This window comes from Balaenoptera ricei, chromosome 1, assembly GCF_028023285.1.
Source record: "Balaenoptera ricei isolate mBalRic1 chromosome 1, mBalRic1.hap2, whole genome shotgun sequence".
Classification (NCBI taxonomy): domain Eukaryota; kingdom Metazoa; phylum Chordata; class Mammalia; order Artiodactyla; family Balaenopteridae; genus Balaenoptera; species Balaenoptera ricei.
Window position 1 is genome coordinate 109,319,260 of NC_082639.1, and position 18,633 is coordinate 109,337,892.

At 55.9% G+C, this 18,633-nt stretch overlaps 1 protein-coding gene across 9 annotated transcripts; it reads right to left on the reverse strand.

Annotated features, from left to right (window-relative positions):
* Positions 1 to 2,714: 2,714 nt before the first annotated feature.
* Positions 2,715 to 15,939, reverse strand: SEMA6C (semaphorin 6C). 9 transcript variants are annotated; one of them, XM_059930747.1, is made up of 20 exons: positions 15,671 to 15,939; positions 13,621 to 13,670; positions 11,720 to 11,891; positions 10,026 to 10,140; positions 9,678 to 9,741; positions 9,465 to 9,521; positions 8,996 to 9,097; positions 8,680 to 8,770; positions 8,353 to 8,472; positions 8,085 to 8,173; positions 7,543 to 7,760; positions 7,128 to 7,259; positions 6,702 to 6,854; positions 6,286 to 6,459; positions 5,867 to 6,013; positions 5,495 to 5,572; positions 5,315 to 5,370; positions 5,091 to 5,135; positions 4,636 to 4,731; positions 2,715 to 4,229 (listed from the first exon to the last, which is right to left on the reverse strand). In XM_059930747.1, the coding sequence occupies exons 3-20, from the start codon at positions 11,835 to 11,837 to the stop codon at positions 3,184 to 3,186; spliced, it is 2,901 nt and encodes a 966-aa protein (XP_059786730.1). In that variant the 5' UTR covers positions 11,838 to 11,891; positions 13,621 to 13,670; positions 15,671 to 15,939; the 3' UTR covers positions 2,715 to 3,183. The 9 variants fall into 9 exon arrangements, with proteins under 9 accessions (XP_059786730.1, XP_059786739.1, XP_059786750.1 ...); XM_059930756.1 differs by lacking the exon at positions 15,671 to 15,939 and adding an exon at positions 14,335 to 14,680; XM_059930767.1 differs by lacking the exon at positions 13,621 to 13,670.
* Between the last annotated feature and the right edge of the window lie 2,694 nt (positions 15,940 to 18,633).

Here is an 18,633-nt window from a genome sequence, read left to right on the forward strand (position 1 = left end):
TGGCAGAGTAGTTAAGAATCCGCCTGCCAATGCAGGGGACACGGGTTCGAGCCCTGGTCCGCGAAGATCCCACATGCTGCGGAGCAGCTAAGCCCGTGTGCCACAACTACCGAGCCTGCGCTCTAGAGCCCGCAAGCCACAACTACTGAAGCCTGCGTGCCTAGAGCCCATGCTCAGCAGTAAGAGAAGCCACCGCAATGAGAAGCCCGTGCACCACAAAGAAGAGTAGCCCCCGCTCACCGCAACTAGAGAAAGCCTGAATGCAGCAGCAACGAAGACCCAACACAGCCAAAAATAAATAAAGTAAATTATTTAAAAAAAAAAAAAGACTATCAGCAGATTCCTGGGTTAGGATCATGTTTATCCCTGTGTTGACAGTGATAATAATTTCTTTCAGTTTATCCCTAATTTATTATTCACTACTCTGTCAGGATGAGGTGTTTCAGGATGAGTGCTAATGAATTGCATTCTTAATGGTCTATTTTGGGCAAATAACCATTTCCCACAAAGCACTTAATTTAAGCGTATATATTTATATGGTGCTTTATAAACCCCATGTTGGCATATGTTCTTTCCATACTTTACAAAAGAAATTGAGGCGCGGAGAGGTTAGTGGAATTGCCAAGGTCACCCATAAAATTATTAAGTGGCGGAGTCCAAGGACTGTTGCTCTCACTGCAACATAGTTGCTTTCACTAGCCCTGAGAAGGTTCTGAGAGTCCAGCTTAGGCATTCTTGGCTAGAGAAGTTGCCATAGTGTTTTTGTCTGTTAATATTTATTTATTTTTGGCTGCGTCAGGTCTTAGTTGCCGCAGGCGGGATCTTTCGTTGCCACACGGGCTTAGTTGCCCCACAGCATGTGGGATCTTAGTTCCCCTACCAGGGATTGTACCAGCGTCCCCTGCACTGGAAAGCGGATTCTTAACCACTGGACCACCAGGAAAGTCCCCATAGTTTAGAAATACGAATAAATGAACATCCTTTACAATTAAACTGAAACCAGGACTTTAACCTGTAAATTGTTGCTTCCTGCAGAGTCACAAGGTTAAATTTCTATTGTACTTCTCTTTTGGGTCTACAGTTAAACCTGAGGATCTTTTACCCCTTTGTGACCACCATCAGGGCAAGAACTGAAGTATCTGTGAGACTTGGCCCTTAGAGGGCTATGAAAGGTTGCAGTCTTAGAATTTTTCTTTGTCCTGGCTTGGTTTGAAAAGGATAATGAAGTCAGGCGACTGGAAAGATTCTTTACTTCTTCCTTTCTCTCCTCCACTATCTAGCAACTAGCAATGATTTCAAAGTATCTCGGTTTAAGTAAGGCATCCAGTGAGAGAAAAAATTGAGATCTAAAGGACCTCTCCAGCCCGGTGAAACAAGCTCCAAGCAGAAAGAGGGTAGACTCTGGAGGACAGCCAAATTTGGTGGAACAAGCTATCTGATGTATGAGAAGTGTTCAGAGGGCATTTTAAAACCTTGAGGGTAAAATCTATAAACGAAGTTTGTAAGGATACAAAGGGAAACGGATTGCTGAGTAGAAGCAGATCGCAAAGTTAGGAATAACAGCCCAAGGTGAGTTTGAAGGAACCACCATCTCACAAGATACCATGTTTTCTCCTTTAGAAAGGGTTTTCACGTACATTATCGTTCTTGAGCCTCTCAACCCCATTTTTCAGGTGAGGAAACAGAGGCTTAGGGTAGAGCTTTGACTAGGCAGGATCACAAGCAGTAAAGGGCGGAGCTAGAAACCATCTCAGGGTTCTTCAAACTGTTCCCAGCGGATTCCTGCCGAGGGCTTTTAGGCAAAAAACCGGGAGAGGAACTGGCGAGACTTCCTTAGCTGCAAGGCGTGGTCTGGCCTCCAGGCGGCGCCAGCGGCAGGGCGGCCTAGGGCTCCAACCCGGTGGATATCCCCGCCACGCGCCGGTAAAAACCAGACTTGTAAAGCCGCAAAAGCAGCCACCGCCCGCGCGAGGCCTTAAGCGTCTTTAGCTCCAGGTAGTGGGCGGGGCAGGCCGTCCTGTTCGTCCCTCTCATTGGCCCTCGGGAGTAACGGACAGGTATCTGCACCCAGCCCGGGCCAGAGGAACCTCACGACACAAGCTAGCTGATCTTCCGCGCGCGGGGCTGGAGTGCGGCCCGGGAGTCCGGGAGAGGAGGCTACGCATGCGTGCAATAAAATACGCTTCTCGGCACCCCTCTGGCTCCGCGAAGGGGAAGTGCTCCTGAGGGAACTGCTGGGGCAAACCCCTAACTTCACCAGGACTTTGCTGGGGTTTTTTTTGCAGCCTACCCCTCTTGCGACCCAGGTTTTTCCAGCCAAATTCCCTTTATGACAAGATTTCCTGATGCGAAACTAAAGTCACTTACGCTGCAGCTTCATTTTATTTCTCCAAAAATACCCTCCCCCCACCCCAGAGCATTCTACGAAAAAGTCCCTCTTATCTCGGTCCAGAAACGTGCTCGGAGTACCCTCCCTAACCCCACCTAAATTCTAGCCGGGGTCTCCTGGGCCCTGGTTCATCTCCACGCACCATTTCTTAGCTTGCCTGCTTCAGGAAATCTTTCCTGATTAACCCCGGTGGGAGCGCAGCCATCCCAATTATTCGGGAGAGAGCTCAAGGCCAAGTTGAAGGCAGAGATTCTGGAGAAAAAGGGCTCAGAGCAGCCGACCGACTCCCGCCCCGCCCCCTCCGCGAGTAAAGTCAGGCAGCGGCTCGGGGACACAGCTGTATTGGGAAGGGGAGGCTCCTACACAGTAGGAGGAGGCACGTCCCAGGAGGCCCGAGGACTCTGTACACAACGGGCGTGGCGCAGCCCCGTCCGTCCGCCGTGCGGCCCGCCCGGGGCCCAGTCTCTGGAGGCTCGGAGGGGCGAGTTAAGGCAGCTTGGCTGAGGGAGGTGGGGGAGTGGGAGTGTGCCAGTTCCCCCCGAAAAGCTGGCTCACTGAGGGGGCGAGCTTCTCACCTCCCACTCCTCTCTCGAGGACAGGGGGAAAGACAGTCGGCAGTCAATAAATAAACCCGGGGCGGGCAGGGACCCCGGGAGACTCTCAGAGTCCAGGAAGGCTGGAGGTGTGGAACAAGGAGAGAGGGAGGTGACCTGTCCTTGGACATGCGTCCACGCTCACGGCCTTTGAGGGCATGGGCCTCGAGGGTCCCATTTGAGGCCTTGGAGCAGCTCCCTTTAAAAGTTAAAATGGTTGCCAGTAGGGACGGCCGGCTGCGAGGAAGGCCCGACGAGGGGAGGCTTCAGGGGCACCTGGGGCTTCTCGACGTCCACCCTCTTCAGGGCGCGGCCCCGGTGCCCCTCAGGCCGGCCCAGGTACAGGAGGTGTCTCCCGGCACCCCCGGAGTACCTGGAGGGGCCTCCCGAGGGGACGCGGGTGAGCAGCGCGGGGGGTGCACGGTGCGTGGAGAAGGGCAACCTCCGGCTGCCGCCCACCCCGAGCCGGGGAGCTGGGGCGGAGAGAGCAGGCCGGGTGGCGGGGGCCGGGCGCTTGCCCTCCGGGGGCACGTCCAGCCTCCGAGGCGTCGCACAGTCCCGGGGGAGCAGGCTGGGGCCGGCAAAGAGGGTGGGGGCGGGGGCGGGCTCGGGCGGCAGCGCCCGCGAGGTGAAAGGGGCGGCGGCCGGGGGCTCGGCCTCCTTCCTGGGCGGCTGCGGGCCGTGCAGGTAGCGCAGCAGTTCCTCCAGGGTGGTGACTTCCACGGCTTGCCCGGGACAGCCGGGCGGCGGCGGCCTCACCAGCACGCGCGGCGCGGGGCCGCCCGCCGTGTTGCCGCCCCGGGCGCGGCCCCGGCCCTCCTTGGCGTTGTTCCCGTTCTGGTTCCACTCCCAGGGACCCCCGGCGTGGCGGAGGTGCTTGACCGGCAGCTCCGGCGTGGACTCCGGGGTGGGCAGGCAGGCCAGCTCCGGCGGGGGTACGCCCTCGGGAGGAGGCAGGAAGGTGGTGTAAAGCTGGGGTGTCTGGGCCCCCTCTCCGTCCTTGGACGTTGGCTGCGGCTCTGGGCCCGCCCCGTGCAGACGGGCCAAGCTGCGAAGGGAGAGAGGGCGCGGGAGCCCCGCAGTCTCGATATCCTTGCTCCGACGTCTGTGGGCGCGGCGACAAGCGCAGGAGACCAGGAGGCCAGAGACCGAGGCGCCCAGGGCGAAGGCTGCGGCCACACAGGCCAGGAGGAGTGGGATGGGGACGGAGCGGGAGACTGAGGCTGGCGGGAGGTCCCGTCGCACGCCTGCCGACCGAGAGGAAGGAGGGAGGCTCAGCGAAGGTAGGCCAGCGGGATGGCAGGTTCTGAAGTGTCGCCTCTCTCCTGCTGCTGCTTAGCTCCAACGCAGCTTTGACCCTCTTCAGGAGTCACCACCTCCCCTGACCCCTCAACACACACAACCCACCGAACTACCTTTCACACGCAAGCTAGAGCTTGGGCCTGGGGAGTCCCCATCCCAGCCCTGGCCCCTGTAGCCATGCCAAGAGCAACTGCAAAACTCTGCCCGTGCTGAGGGAGGCGGGGCTGGGAGGGGAGGATCCAAACAGGCGTTATTAGTGAGCACCAAACAGCGATCAGGGAGGGGCTTAGAATTCTTCAAGAATCAGCAGCCCCACACTTCACTCCTGTCCCTCCCAGCCAGCCCCCTTACCCTGAGTGTGAGCTCCAAGAGTGGAAGACTGGGGCCGGGGGTGGGCATCACTGGGGGGGCTTGGGGTCTCAGGGGAAGGGCCAGGACTCAGAAGCACTGGTAACAGAGACCAGGTCAGAGCCAGTGAGGCTCCTGCTCTCCACCTCTGATACCCATTCAGTGGGTCCCCGCACCCCCTTTGGAGCCCAAAGGTCCAGAACTGCAGCCTTCATTTTCCTCTGGAAATGGGGAAGGGCTCACCATGCAAGGCATTCTTTCATTTATTTGTTCAAAAACTATCTATTAAGCACCCTATTATGTGCCAAGCACTGAGCTATATGCTAGGTATTTGGAGGATGCTAACCCTTTTCTGAGACTCTCTCAGGGTGTCCAGGGTGCTGGTCTGCTGCTGCCATGGGGCACAGACTTGGGTGAGTGTGGGCTGAGCAAGGTGAAGTTGGGACAATAGAACTCACCATAAGCAGAATCCCCTGTGCCAGACTGACTCCCAGTAGCTCCATCTATGAAAAAGGGAGAGAGAGGGTAAAGATGGGGGCAGAGGGAAGCTTCATGAAGAACCGATGGGCATGACTGTACCACAGAAGGAGAGAAAGACAAAAGCCCACAGCTGGGATGGTGTCTATGGCCATCAGAGCCATGCGCGACAATGGCTACAGCTACCCCTGCCCCTTCTGTTTACCTTGGCAGTCATCATGCTCCATGGATTCCTGGTTTCCAACTGGATGCACATCAATCCTAGGAGGAAATGGAGGTGGCTCAGTGCAGGTATACATCTTGCCCCCATCCCCCACCCTAGCCCTCAGCTTCCTCTCTTAGTGGGGAACTTTCTCCTCAGGAGATCCAGGAGCCTCTCACTTACCCACCAGGTCCCCTGATATCCACACAGCCTCTGGAGCTATCCCATCCACAGTATGGGTCCTGAGAAGCCAGACAGCTCCTAGGGAAAACTGAGTCATGTGAGGCTGGGACCCTCTCCACCCTAATCACATTCCATTCCCCTGCCTCTTCCACTCTCACCCTGGCTTGCAGGAGGCTCTTAGCCTGATACTCCCATCCTATCCACCCCAATCCCTAGTCCAGTCCCTGGTTACTGCCCACCTGCAGAATGCTTGAGATACCCAGCCCCAAACCATCCCCTGCGTTTCCCTGCCACCCACAATGCCTGTGTTCCTGTGTGCCTGCAGGCCCAGAGAGCCCACCCAGGCAGGGCCTGACCTCAGGTCCCTCTCACCTCCGACAGGCCCCATGCCGGGCACATCGACTGAGAGGGAGGTAGATGACACAGCCAGAAAAAGCCACAAAGAGCCTGTGACCTTCAGTGTCCAGCTCCAGCCCTATGACCCGCCGTGCTGTTTGGGCTGCCCGCTTCCCACTGCACCTAGGGTGAGGCCAGAAGGAGTCAGAGATGGAGCAGATGAGGCTCCTTTTTCCCTGGGTGAGTTAAAGAACAGAAGGGGGGGAGGCATACAAGCAACTGAGTACAACTCACAGGGCTACTCTGCCCCAACACAGTGTCCAGCTTCTCGCCAAGGCCCTCTCTCTTCCCCACAACTTCCAATATTGGGAGTCCCCACCCCATCCCCATATCCCCATCTACCACTTCACATCCCATCCCTGCTCTGCAGGGGGCCTGCTGGACAAAGGGCTCACCGGGAGGGGCTGTAGGCATCGATCTCTTCCAACAGAATGGGCTCAGGGCCCCCAGATTGCCCCCATGGGGGCAGCACCTTCAGCACTGTCCCATCGTTGGAGCCAAGGAACAGGACTGTGGTATTACTGTAGGGACCAGCCATGCCATCCACAGCTACCTGGGTCAGTAGGGCCCTGGAGGGATAGGCCTCAGGTCAGGACAACCTGACCAGTGGAAGCTTGAGTGTTTCAAGGACAGCACATGTGTCTGGGTACCCCCTTCTCTACCCTTCCCCCAGCCCAGTGTTTCCTTCTTAGCTCTCTCCCTTCCACTTTCACGGGTTCTTCCTCCTACCAATATGATTTACATGGTGGGGTCAGGGAAAGAGAGTGGCTGGTGGGGGGAAGGCAGTGGTCAGCATTTTCTAGCCCCATACCTGCTGGTGAGGGTGAGCAGAGGCTGATGGGTGGCAGGCGGCACGGCAGGGTCCAGGAGTGGGTGAGCCTTGATGAAGGTCAGGACATCATCAGGGAGGTCTCGAGAAGAGGGGAACAATGCAGCCACACCTACTCCTGCACAGGATCCTGGCCTGGTGGACACAAAGGGAGAGGGAGCCTTAGGACAGGGAGCTGGGGCTTAGTTAGGCTCTGTGACCACCAGCTACCCACTGCTCCCAAACATGATTGGTAACCCTTGTTATGCCTACGCACAGACATTCACACTACTGCTTCCCTTCCCTGCTGCCAACCCGCTACAGCCCCCTCCCCAGGCCTTGGACACCTTGCCCACTTCTCATAATCCCATTTGGGGAGCACACACTGCTTGTTTCTACCTCCACAAAGGCCACCCCCACCCTGCGTACCTGGGGGAGGGGACCCTGTCCTCAGACACAGGGGTCCAGGCCCCATCCAGACTCCTCTGCTCCTTGAACTTTCCCTCAAACCCACGCTCAATATCATCCAGGTAGAAGGCACAGACCGCAGAGCCGGGGATGCTGAGGGAGCCAGAAAAGGATGTGGGCTAGGTGTGGGAAGGGACAGCACAGTTCCTCCTAGGTAAGACATGGCGGCTCCCCTTCATATACCGTATTAGGGCGGAGACTGAGAGGGTGGGGCAGCCCCTGGGGCCGCGCTAAGAGAAAAACGGTGGGCAGAACAGCAAACTGGCTTTGAATGGAGCTTCTGCTCACTGCCCTCATCAATAGGCGTTGAGAGAGGAACTTGGATGCTGGTGGGGCAGGGGACAGATTGGGCCACATTGGTTAGTCTGGTACCAACCTATTGGTCTGGGTGGTGAAGACCCCAAAGAGAGCAGAGTGGCCATACAAGTTCACAGGCCCTGTCAAGGCCTGTAAGACGTCAAAATAGAAGGTAGAGTCCCCAGGGACAGAGCAGTTGAGCCGCAGCTTCAGGAAGGATGTCCAGTGGCGGTCCAAGGCCCGAGGTGAGCCGCCCATGTCACGCTTACACACACGGGCCACACGGGAGAACTGCACCTGTGTGGGGGAGAGTTGGAGATGAGGAGAACGGTGAGAGAGAACCCCAGGGCCAGCAGGGTGAGAGCAATGTGGTGAGTTAGAGCACCAAGAGACAAATGTTAGGGGCACAGCAAAGGAAGGGTGTGGTCGGTCAATGTGGGTCAAGGTGAGGGACCTAGCAGGATGCGGGGGCAGAGGCCTGGGGGCTACTCCAAGTTGGGGCCTCAGAGTCCAGGGGATTGCGTTGTGGAGGTTAGGGCCAGGAGCTCTCCCCTGAATGACTGGCTCCTCACCATCCAGCAGAGCCCTCTAGCTACCCACCCCTGGTGCCCACTTCCTTACCCTCCCCAGCCGGGCGTCCTCCACAGAGACTTCTCGGAAGAAAAAGTAGACATGGTCTCCATGCTCCAAAGCGTGGACAAAGTGTGGCTCTGAAGGGGGATTGAGAGGAAAGGTACGCAAGAGAAACTACACCTGTTCAGAAGCTCCTGGCCCCCCACAGCCTCTCCCCTCTGCATACATGCTCACCACTACCACCATCTGCCTGCCATCGACCGCCCCCTGCACCTCCTCCCCAAGAGCAGCCTCCCTGCCCTAGGCCCGCCCTGACCTCGGAGCCACTTGGAGTCGTACTTGGCGGAGCGGAGTGGGGGCTGAGGCCCAAGGCTTCTGTAAACCACAGCGTCACTGGCCTGGAAGTCCGCAGCTGTGGCTGAGTACAGGCTGCCCTCTGGAGGGGTAGGGTGGGGTCAGGGGAGGGCTCAGGGATCCGTATCTTGGCTCTTCTTGGGCCTCCCACACCCCTCCCTTGGCCTGACCCTGGCCCCTACCTTCACCCTCCACTCAGGAGCATGGGGGAAAGACCAAATTAGGAAAGGGGCTAACGTGGGAGTTCCCTCCAGCCACATGCCTGCTGCTCACATGCCCAGGTGCACACCTGCAAAGACGGCCACGTTGGACTGGGTGGCATCAAAGGGGCATCGAGCCTGCCCACTCAGCTCCTCACCCTCCTGCTGCAGCGAAGTTATCTGGAGGCAGAGGAAACAGGTTCTTGGAACCCTTGGGGTGTCGCGAGTCTGGCTCCATAGCCCACTTCCTCGTGTCCCCTTGCCTCCTCGCTCCACCCCTTCCGGACCCCTCCACTCTGGGCACTCCTGTTCCCCTACCCCTGCTGGTCCATCCCCACTGAACTGATTGCCCAGCTTGGGTTCTTCTCCCACTCCAGTCCTGATGCCCCGCCCTCGCCTTTGTACCCCATAGCTGCGGCACACGGGGCTGAATGAGTTCGTTCCACAGGCAAGGAGTGTCTGGGAGTCCCAGGGAACGAGAACACGAATGTAGTTGTAGCACTCGTCCTAGAAAATCCAAAATTCTCGGTCAGTGACAGGGCTGCCTGGGACTGGGATGGGGTGGGGGGGTCACAGGAAGTAGGGCTACTCCACTTGAGCCAGGTAGAGCAGTGTGGGGTAAAGTCCCAACTAAGCTATCTACTCCTAGTCCTGTGGCCTTGGGCAAGTTCTTTGGCCTCTCAGAGCCTCACTTTCCTTTTGTGTGAGGTGTGTGAAAGAAGCTAAAAATCATGAACTCCCTTTCCTGTACATTTTCCTCTGTGGACCAAGATGAGAGAAGTGGGGGGGGGAGTGGGCACAGTGGAGGGCCACTTAGACAGAGCCTGGAGGGAGGGTCATCTCCTTCCCTCAAGATTCTCATCCCACTCCTCACCGTCAGCTTTCCCCGCACGGCACAGTTCTCCATGTCTTGACTCCTCCATGTTAGATACTGGAGGGAGAAGTAGAAGGGGAAAAATCATGGGGCAACCTGGAACCACCTCACATTATGGCTCCTCCTGGAGTCTTCTACCTACCCACTTGATCCCGGTTAGACCTTTCCCAGCCTCATCTCCATGCCTCAACCTCCTCCCACACAGCCCCTCACCTTGTTGGGCACTAGCCCCTCCCCTTCTTCTTGGGCTTGAAGATCGAAGGAGAAAACGTGATCCCTGAAGAGACAGGCAAGGAGGGATCAGAGCCAAGCCATGGATCCCCACCTGAACTCCTGAGCCTCCCACCTTGCCCGTGTTCAGCTGCTCAGGGACAAACAGTGCCCTCTCTCCTCCCCCTTACTCCACAACCTGGCAGTTGTGCTCTGGGTCCTAGCATTCCCATGTCCCATGGCTTATACACCTGCACGTGTCCCCTGCAAGATGTTGCAGTGGCCACACAGGTCCCATGCCTGCCCAGGAGCAGGCCTGTCAGCCCCACAGTGGTGCCACAGCCAGTTTACCGGGCAGCCACTAGCAAGGTCCGGTTCAAGGTCAGGAATCTCTGAAAGTCCAGCCCAAGTTCTGCCACCACAGCATCATCCTCCAGGCCCCGGAACCAGGATAATGGGGAAATACCTAGAAGGCACAGAGAGGTGGGTGCTGAGGACCAGCCAGAATACCACGTACTCCCTCAACACCCTCGCCAACCAGATGAAACCCAGCCACGGATGTAAAATGGATATGTGAGATGAGTTGTGAGGTATTAATAAAGCTATTAATAAGGCTATTAATAAATGTAATACCAGCTAACTCTGAGCACTTAACCTCTGCCAAGCACTATGTTAGCAGGTTAGATGCATTGTCTCACTTTAGACAACAACCCTATGAGGCAGGTACTAACATTGGCCCCATCTTACAGATGAGGAACCTGAGGCTTAAAGCCATTAAGAAATTTGCACAGCTCGTTTAGCTTGGAAGTGGCAGGCACCCCAATTGATATCCAGGTCTGTCTGACTCCAGAATTGAGCCCAACCCCTTCTTGGAACTGCCTTAGGGCTAGCAATTCCCTTTCACTCCCACATTGTACACTGTCCCATGTGGACCATTTACTCACCCCATTTCTCCCAGCCCTCTCTTTGCACCCTCCCCTCAAGGCTCTTCACAGGCCACCTCAGCCCTCCAAGGTTTCTGCCTCCTCTGACCAACTCCAGCATCCACCTGGCCTGATCACGGAAACCACAGTCATCAGCGTTCAAAGGGACCCCAGAGTTCAGAGAGAGATGATTTAACATTCACATGGTGCTTCGCACCATGTCTGGCACATGTGTTTGCTGCTCTTATCTATCCCCCAACAGTTACTCCCAATAACCTAACTGCCATTCCTTCGTCCTTAAATTTACTCTAAATCCTGCATATATAACAGGAACCTGCAAACAGATAAAGGTCCTTCTCAGAAAAAGTTGGCTGGTGGTTTCCCTCATGGTGGGACCTAGACTTGGTAGTGATAACGTGGTGGAAAGGGAGGCAAGAGGTGTTGGAAACCACTGAATTAGTCCCAAGCCTTCCTTTTGTAGCTAATAATAATAGCAAACATATATAAATCATTTACTTTGTGCCAGACAGTGTTCTCAGAACTTTACCTGTATTACCTCATTTAATCCCTAAATAACTCTATGAGGTAGAATACTATTATTAGTAGTATTTTTTTTTTTTTTTTTTCGGCTGCACTGCATGGGTTGCAGGATCTTAGTTCCCCAACCAGGGATTGAACCCGGGCCACCACAGTGAAAGCACCGAGTCCTAACCATTGGACCACCAGGGAATTCCCGGTAAAATACTATGACTATCTTCATTTTGCAGATGAGGAGACTGAGGCAAAGAAAGGTTAAATAACTTGAAGAGCTCACACAGCTAGTGAGCAGCTTAGCAGGGATTCAAACCTGCTAAGGTTTGGTCTGGCCGAGAGTCCACATTCTTTATCACTGAACAATGCTGCCTGGAAGTGAAGGAAGTAGGCCCACAGAGGAGAAGTGACTGACCTGAGGTGCCAGCTCACTCTACCTGTCTTCTCCCCTTTTCTGGTCAGGCTCTTAGCTTCCTTGAGACTGAGAGCCTTCCTGCACCTTGCCACCCATACACGGGGTCTCAGTGTCTGTCTACCTGCCAAGACTGAGTGCTGAGCTCATATAGAGGGGGCGAGGTACCAAGCACTCACCTTGCAGGTCAGAGGTCAGCAGAGGGAGGGGGTCCTGGGGAAAGGCAGCCTGGGTGTGGGGAAGTGACAGCAGCAACAGCAGTAGCAGCAAGGGCATGAAGCGGGGGGCACGGGGCATCCTGTGTGGGGCAGCTCAGGCCCCAGGGGGTGCCCCCTCACCCATATGCTGGCCCTGAAAGGGAAGACAGAAAAGTGGGGGAAGGGGTCAAATTTCCTCCACCTTTTGAAGCAGGAGGACTCCTTCCCAGGTCTATCCCCAGAAGACCCAGTGCAGTAGGGAGAAGAACCCTCTCTCTGGCACTGCCTCAGTCCCAGCCAGCTGTCACTGTCACTCAAGGCCCTTCCCTGTCCAACTGGCCCAAACTGGCTGGTACGAAGCCTGCCAGCATGACCCCAGGTAAGGACAGAACCCGCCTGCTCCCCCTCCCAGCCTTCTCACTCAACCTTTTCTCCTCTCTCCTGACTGGGCCTGGGACATTCAGTAGGTGACACCTCCTGGCCCCCCTCTTGCTAACCTCTTCTCAGCTATAATTAGACACTGAAGCCTTAAAATTATAAATAGTGACTCCTTGGCACTGGGGAGGAGGAAGAGGGCACCATGTCTGCCTCCCCCCTCCCTCCCGGACCCCCATGGCACCCGGGAGCAATTTAGGCGCTGTGCCCTGGTAGAGGCAGCTGCGAAGCAGCCATCATTGTCTAGGGTTGAGGAAGAACAGAGTGGGGGAGGCAGCCTAGGGGTCTTTGTCCTGGTCTAAGCTCACGCTTCTGGGACCCTTCCCATTGCTAGGGAGAAGCTGAGTGAGTAGGGAGGGGAGTGGGGGAGGGGGGCTGTCTTAGCCAAAAATGAATCTGCATCAAAGCCAGATCAGAGGCTAAATTTAGCTCTGGCCGCAGCTGTCTGCCCGACCAGTGTGCCCCCTCCCAGCCTCCCTAGCCCCCTGTTCCCTCCCTGACTCCTAAGAACCACTGCATGTGCTTAATGTGGGGAAGAGCAGACCCAGCCGCTATTAGGAGCCAGGCATAGAAGGGGCTATACTGGTGAGGAGATATGGCTGAACATGTCTCTCCTTCCCTTCCCTTCCCTCTTCGGACTGCCTTGGAATGAAAATATAAATAATTCAATGACAGCCAGGCGATTGTAGCCCAAAGTCCAGGAAAAGATAGATATGGTGGAAGGGACGGTGAGACAGCCCTCCTTCCCACCCATCAGCCTCCATCAGCCTCCCCCAGCCAAGCTGACCCTGGCTGGAACCCACAGTGGGAGGTGTACACCAGCTTCCTGCCTTCCCCTGAAGTTGAAGTGAAGGGCTGAGTAGGCTCGGGAAATCAGGCCAGGAAGGGTGAGACTCCTTCCTTTCTGTGAACAGACAGTCATCCTTCACTAATCCTTAGTTGCCTGTCCCGCCATGTCCCCTAAAGAAGAGACCCTGGGCTTCCAGGCTTAGCCCATTCCATCCAACAACTCCACTCTCGGAGCCCGGACCCACGTGTACCCCACCCACAATCCAGCGTCACTGGTGGGGAGGCTGACGCCAGATGGGGTCCCAAGAGAGCTGGAGGAAGGGAAGGGGTAGGAGCACCTAACGATGACCCCCTCCCCAGGGGCAGAGCAGTCAGCTAGCTAAAGACCCTCTGGTGCTGAAAGGCCAAGCCTCCCTCTGCCACCCCCGCCCCATGTTCCTGGATGTTGGTGCTCCCAGGGGAAGAGAAAGGGACACAGCTTGTCTCCTATCCACCCCCTCCTGCCCCCTCCCCCACAGGTTGCCCTGGGCAACTGGTATCTTCACCCAGGAAACAACTTCAGTTTCAGGCAAGTGGGGAGGACAGTCAGACCCTCTTTCTGCTCCCAGGCCATGCCTGTTTCCATCCGCTGCCCTCAGGAGCTGTTGCCCTTTCCTTACCTGGGGTGGTGACTCCTGTGGGGGTTTGAGGGGGATAGGAGACCTCTGACCTGATGGAAGAAGGGACAGAAGGAGGGAAGAGGCTGAGCTATACCTCCTTACCACATCCAATAAAAGTGAATGTGAACATTCAGGAGAAGTCTAATGAGGCTAGGGTAGGGGAGATGCTGCCCTGGAAGTCGGGGGCACATTGACATTGAGCTTAATTACAAAGGTGCTGGCTGCTTCATGCCCAGAGATGTGAGGGCAGGGGCTGGTGCTGGCCCCTACCCAGAAACTCCTGGAACTGCAGGACCAGTCTTGGGAAAAGGGGTGACTGGGAGAGTTTGGAGGGCATGACGACCACTCCCACATTAAAACCTTCAGAATCCAGCAGCCTTCTTAGCAAAAGCTCCCTAGCTGGGGACAATAGAGGCTAATTTGCATCTCATTTGCATGCTCTTCATTTCTAGGCAAAATGCTCTGATAGCAAGCACCCCCAGCCCCTTCCTTCTTCCCAGAGAGCAGTCCCTGCCTCCCTCCCACCCAGTCTCTCTCCACCCTGCCCCCCACCTTAGACTGGATTAGTCCAGCCTCTAAAAACACTTGGTTGGCCATTGCATTGGCCCCCTAGACTTAACTATGACATATCTTTAAGGGGGCTTCCCATAGCTGATTTTAGGGAGCAGCATCTGAGTGGCCCCCATCCGACCCCTGGCTTGGGGAAAGGCTTACCCTGCCGGGACCAATCCCAGCTGCTTCATACCCCCCATCTGGAGCGAATGGGGGAGGCCTGGCCGGCTCTTTCTCCCCTTCCTAGGTTCTCCCCTTGCTGGGAAGAGGAAACAGCCCTTCTGTCTCCTCCTGGCCCCGCAGCCACCTCTGGGGAGTGGCCCGGGTCAAAGCCAGATTCTAGCGGGGGCTGGGGAAGGGATGGAGAAGGGGAGGCTGGGCGGGGGACAATAGCAGGAAGCCCTCGGGCTGGTCGCCCGCCCCAGTCCACCTTCCTCTAAGGAGCGGGGGGCGCGCCAAGGAGCCTCACGGAACGGGCACGTTCCCTTCTCCAAGACAGTTGCCCCCCACCCTTAGCTCTCAGCCCCAGGCTTGCTACCTACCCTCCCTCCCACCCAGTCCCCAACGAGGATAATCCAGGTGTCTAGAGCCTCGCATGAGGTGGGCCTGAGGCCAGGGGCTCTACGTGTCTCCCCCTCACTGGATCTGGGGCTCCGAGAGGGGCGGGTAGGAGAGTCTGGGCCGGGACCGGGTCCCAGAGCCACGTTAGCGGGAGGAGGGGCTGGAGGGGCCTGCAGGCGCAGACCGAATGGGGATGGGAGCGGGGGTTGGGGAGTGGAGGCGGGTCTCCGAGGCCAGGGAAACAGGGCCAGAGGCTTGGAACCGATGAGGGCGGGCCTGGGGCCAGGGCTGAGCGGGGACCGCGGGCTCGAGATGCAGTCACCAGCTGGGCTCTCCTCCTTGGGAGACCTCGGTCTAACAAAGCCCCAGGGCGAGTGGGGTGAAGAAGGAAGGATATGGGCACTAGGACTGGTGTTTCTCAGGGGCCCCATTCCCGACTCTATGCCCAAGCCAACCCCCTGGGAGGTGCTCAGACTCCCGCTTGCACAAGGACAGAGGTGCAGCTGTAACACCAAAGTCTGGAACGACGTGTTCCCCTTCCCATCCCTGCAGGGGCAACGAGAGGGTCCAGTTCTCCACGGGTCTCGAAGCCTTAATTTCTCTGCTGGAGAGGAAAGAGACCAGGTTTTCCACCCTCTGTACGGTGCGCGCCTCAAATAATTCCTTTCGCGCTCCCCAATCCAAGGGATGCGACTCAGAGAAGCCGGGTCGCAAGAGGTGCCCAGACCCTGCGCCCCACAGTCCCGTGACGGGGCTTGGCCACGGTCCCCTCTTCCCTCCACGCACCCCAACTCCGCTGACCCTCTCCGTCAACCAAGCACACATCGCTCTGGCACCCTCCCAGGCGGGTCCCTCTGGCACTTCGGAAGCTTGCCCCCAGCCTTAGGCGCCCCGATCCTCCCCGACGCCCTGCAGCCCCAGCCCTGCTCCGGCGTACTTGCTCCGAGATCCGGGTCAGTGGAATAGAGATCTCAGCGGGCGGGCAGCGGCCGCGCACCGCGCCGAGTTCGCAATCGGTGGCTGGGGCTCTAGCGAGACGTGATGAACGTCTGAATTGGATGGAGCTTGGATCTGGGCTCCCGGGCGCTGTCAGGTCGGGTGAGCCCTGGATCCCAGTCGCAAACCCCACTCCCGCCGCGGCTCCGCGGAGGAAAACAATGCGACCGCCCGGAGCTCTGGGCCGGGCCCCAGCCGCCCCGCCCGCCTCCTGGCCGGACCCGCCTCCGGCCCGCCTCGGGGTCTGCACAACTAATCCGGCTCTCGGAGGCCGGCTAGACACCGCCTTCTCGACACCTCTCCACCAATAGCCCTCGGAGGAGGAGGGACGCCGGGAGCACCGCCCACCGAGAAGGCCTGGCCGGGAGGTTGAGCTGGAGACCAAAGCCAGGCGCGAGATCCACGGACAGTCGCTGAGACCCGGACAGAGGAGGGGGTCACACGCTTTAACATGGAGAGGCCCTGGGGAGAAATCTCACAACAAGAGAGGAAGGAACAGCAGCTGGGAGGAGAGACAGGAAACCCGAGGACCTCGGCTGGGCTGGGCTGTCAGAGCCGGCGTGACCCTCCCTCCCTCCTTTCTCCTCTCCAATGGCTTTGGCTACCCTGCTCCTGGGTACACCTCTCCCCTACTCTGCCCGCAAACCTCTGTTCCTCCTCTCTACTCTTTTTAAATCAACCCCTTTATTTCTTCCCATGTGCCTCCTCTGGTTCATCCTGCCCCAGATAAGGGAGGCCTAGCATGCACTTGAAGACTTGAGGCCTGGGAAGGGAAAGGAAGATGTCGCTAGGAAGTTTTCCTTATCCCCATCATCTCCCCTCCCACCCCTACTGTCAAAGCAAGATGGGGTTGGGCCAGTTGGCTAGGAACTAAGGAGCCAGGAAGCCAGGGTGGCCAGCAGTGAGGATGTTGGTTGATGGAAGAGGACAGGTGAGTGGGGCTGAAACCAAAAGAGAGATGCGGAGATCGGGACCAACTGACTCAGAGTCACACAGAAAGAGGAGCAACACGGAGACCTGAAAGAGGGAAAATAACCAGCTGCCCCAACACCACACAGACTTACTGCCCCGCAGACAAGGATTAGTGATGTCCCATCTTTCCTCAGAGGGCCCTGGACATCCCTCCAAACAGCAGAACTAACTGCTCCTTCTCCATCCCCACCCTCCATAAAGACCCTTTGATTCCAGGAATGTCAGTGGGGAGGAAGAATGAGGCTACTTCAAACATCACTGCTTGGCTCCCACCTGCTAAGATTCTTCCCTGTGTGGGGACTGGGACAAAAGACGTTCTCAAAATTCCTAGGATAGTGGGTGGCATGGGAGACATTGACATTATTGGATAGTTTTATCTAAGCAGGCACCACCCCCCCCCACACACACACAAACATGGCCCGGTCTCTGGACTGAAGGAAAAGAGGGGCAGGGGTTTGCTACTTCTGGACAGTCTTTAATGGACTGAGATCAGGGTGGGTAGCATCACTGACTGGGCTAAGCCCCAAAGTAAGCAAGAGATATAGACATATACACACACAATCACAGAGACAGAAATGGAAGGTGAAGCAATGAGATAAACAGAATCAGAAACAATGGAACAATACTTACACAAAGATAACTGCAGAGGGGTCTTGGGTCCAAGGTTCAGTGGTCAGTCGGGGCTGTTTAAAGGCTGGAAAGAGGTTTTTGGGAGAAAGACACCTCAAAATATAGAGGCACTCAGAGATTGAAAGAAATGTCCCCAGCTCCTAGCACAGGGCTTAGGTATTAAAATATGTGCTTATTGAATAGATTAGTGAATGGGGATTAAGGTATAACTCACTTAAAGTTTTAGGGCCCAACTAAAATCTCAATTCAATCCAATACATATTAAGCACTTACTTCAAATACAAACCACTGTGAGATGTAGTCCCAGTCTTTAAGAAAATGACCATCTATTTGAACTAAAACAAGACTTACATGTACTAAATGATTAAAAAGCAATACCAAGGGACTTCCCTGGTGGTGCAGTGGTTAAGAATCCGCCTGCCAATGCAGGGGACACCGGTTCGAGCCCTGGTCTGGGAAGATCACACATGCCGCAGAGCAACTAAGCCTGTGCGCCACAACTACTGAGACCTCGTGCCACAACTACTGAAGCCCACGCCTGTGCTCCACAACGAGAAGCCAATGCAATGAGAAGCCAATGCACCGCAATGAGGAGTAGCCCCCACTCGCCACATCTAGAGAAAGCCCTTGTGCACCAATGAAGACCCAATGCAGCCAAAAGTAAATAAATAAAATTAATTAATTAAAAAAAAAACAATACCAAGTCTCAAAAAAAAAAGCCCCCCCCCAAAGCTACATTGAATATAATTCATAAATGAAAGAAAAGACAATAAGTGCTCTTCATAATAACTGCAGGGAAAGATGTTGGATACATTTTATCATGGAGGCCGGGAGAACTTTGGTGGGAGTTGGCTTGGTGCAAAAGAAAGGAGAAAATCTTCCAAAGAATGTAGTTTCAGCAAAAGCTTTTACTTGGTGAACATGGAGCCTGAAGCATGGATAGCAAAAGGGCCTGTGTGACTGATACGTAAGAGAGATACTAGTTAGAAGCAGAGGACAGGGGAAGAGGGAGACAAACTATGGAAGGCCTGGAATACCAAGGTGAGTAGGTTAAAAAATTTGATAGGAAAAGGACATCATTTCGAGTTCTTGAATAAAGGTGTTACTGTCAAAATGCTTTATCTTAGCAAGATAAGGAGACCTTCTGGTAAGAAAACAGGAAGGTTCAAGGATGAGGGGAGAGAAGCAGTGAGACAAGGATGGTGGCATTGGGTATGGAAAGAAATGGAAGAGTCTTAGAGCTGTTTCAAAGGACAAATCCTACTCCCCAGGGTCTTCTGGAGAAAATCACAGTCCCACAGA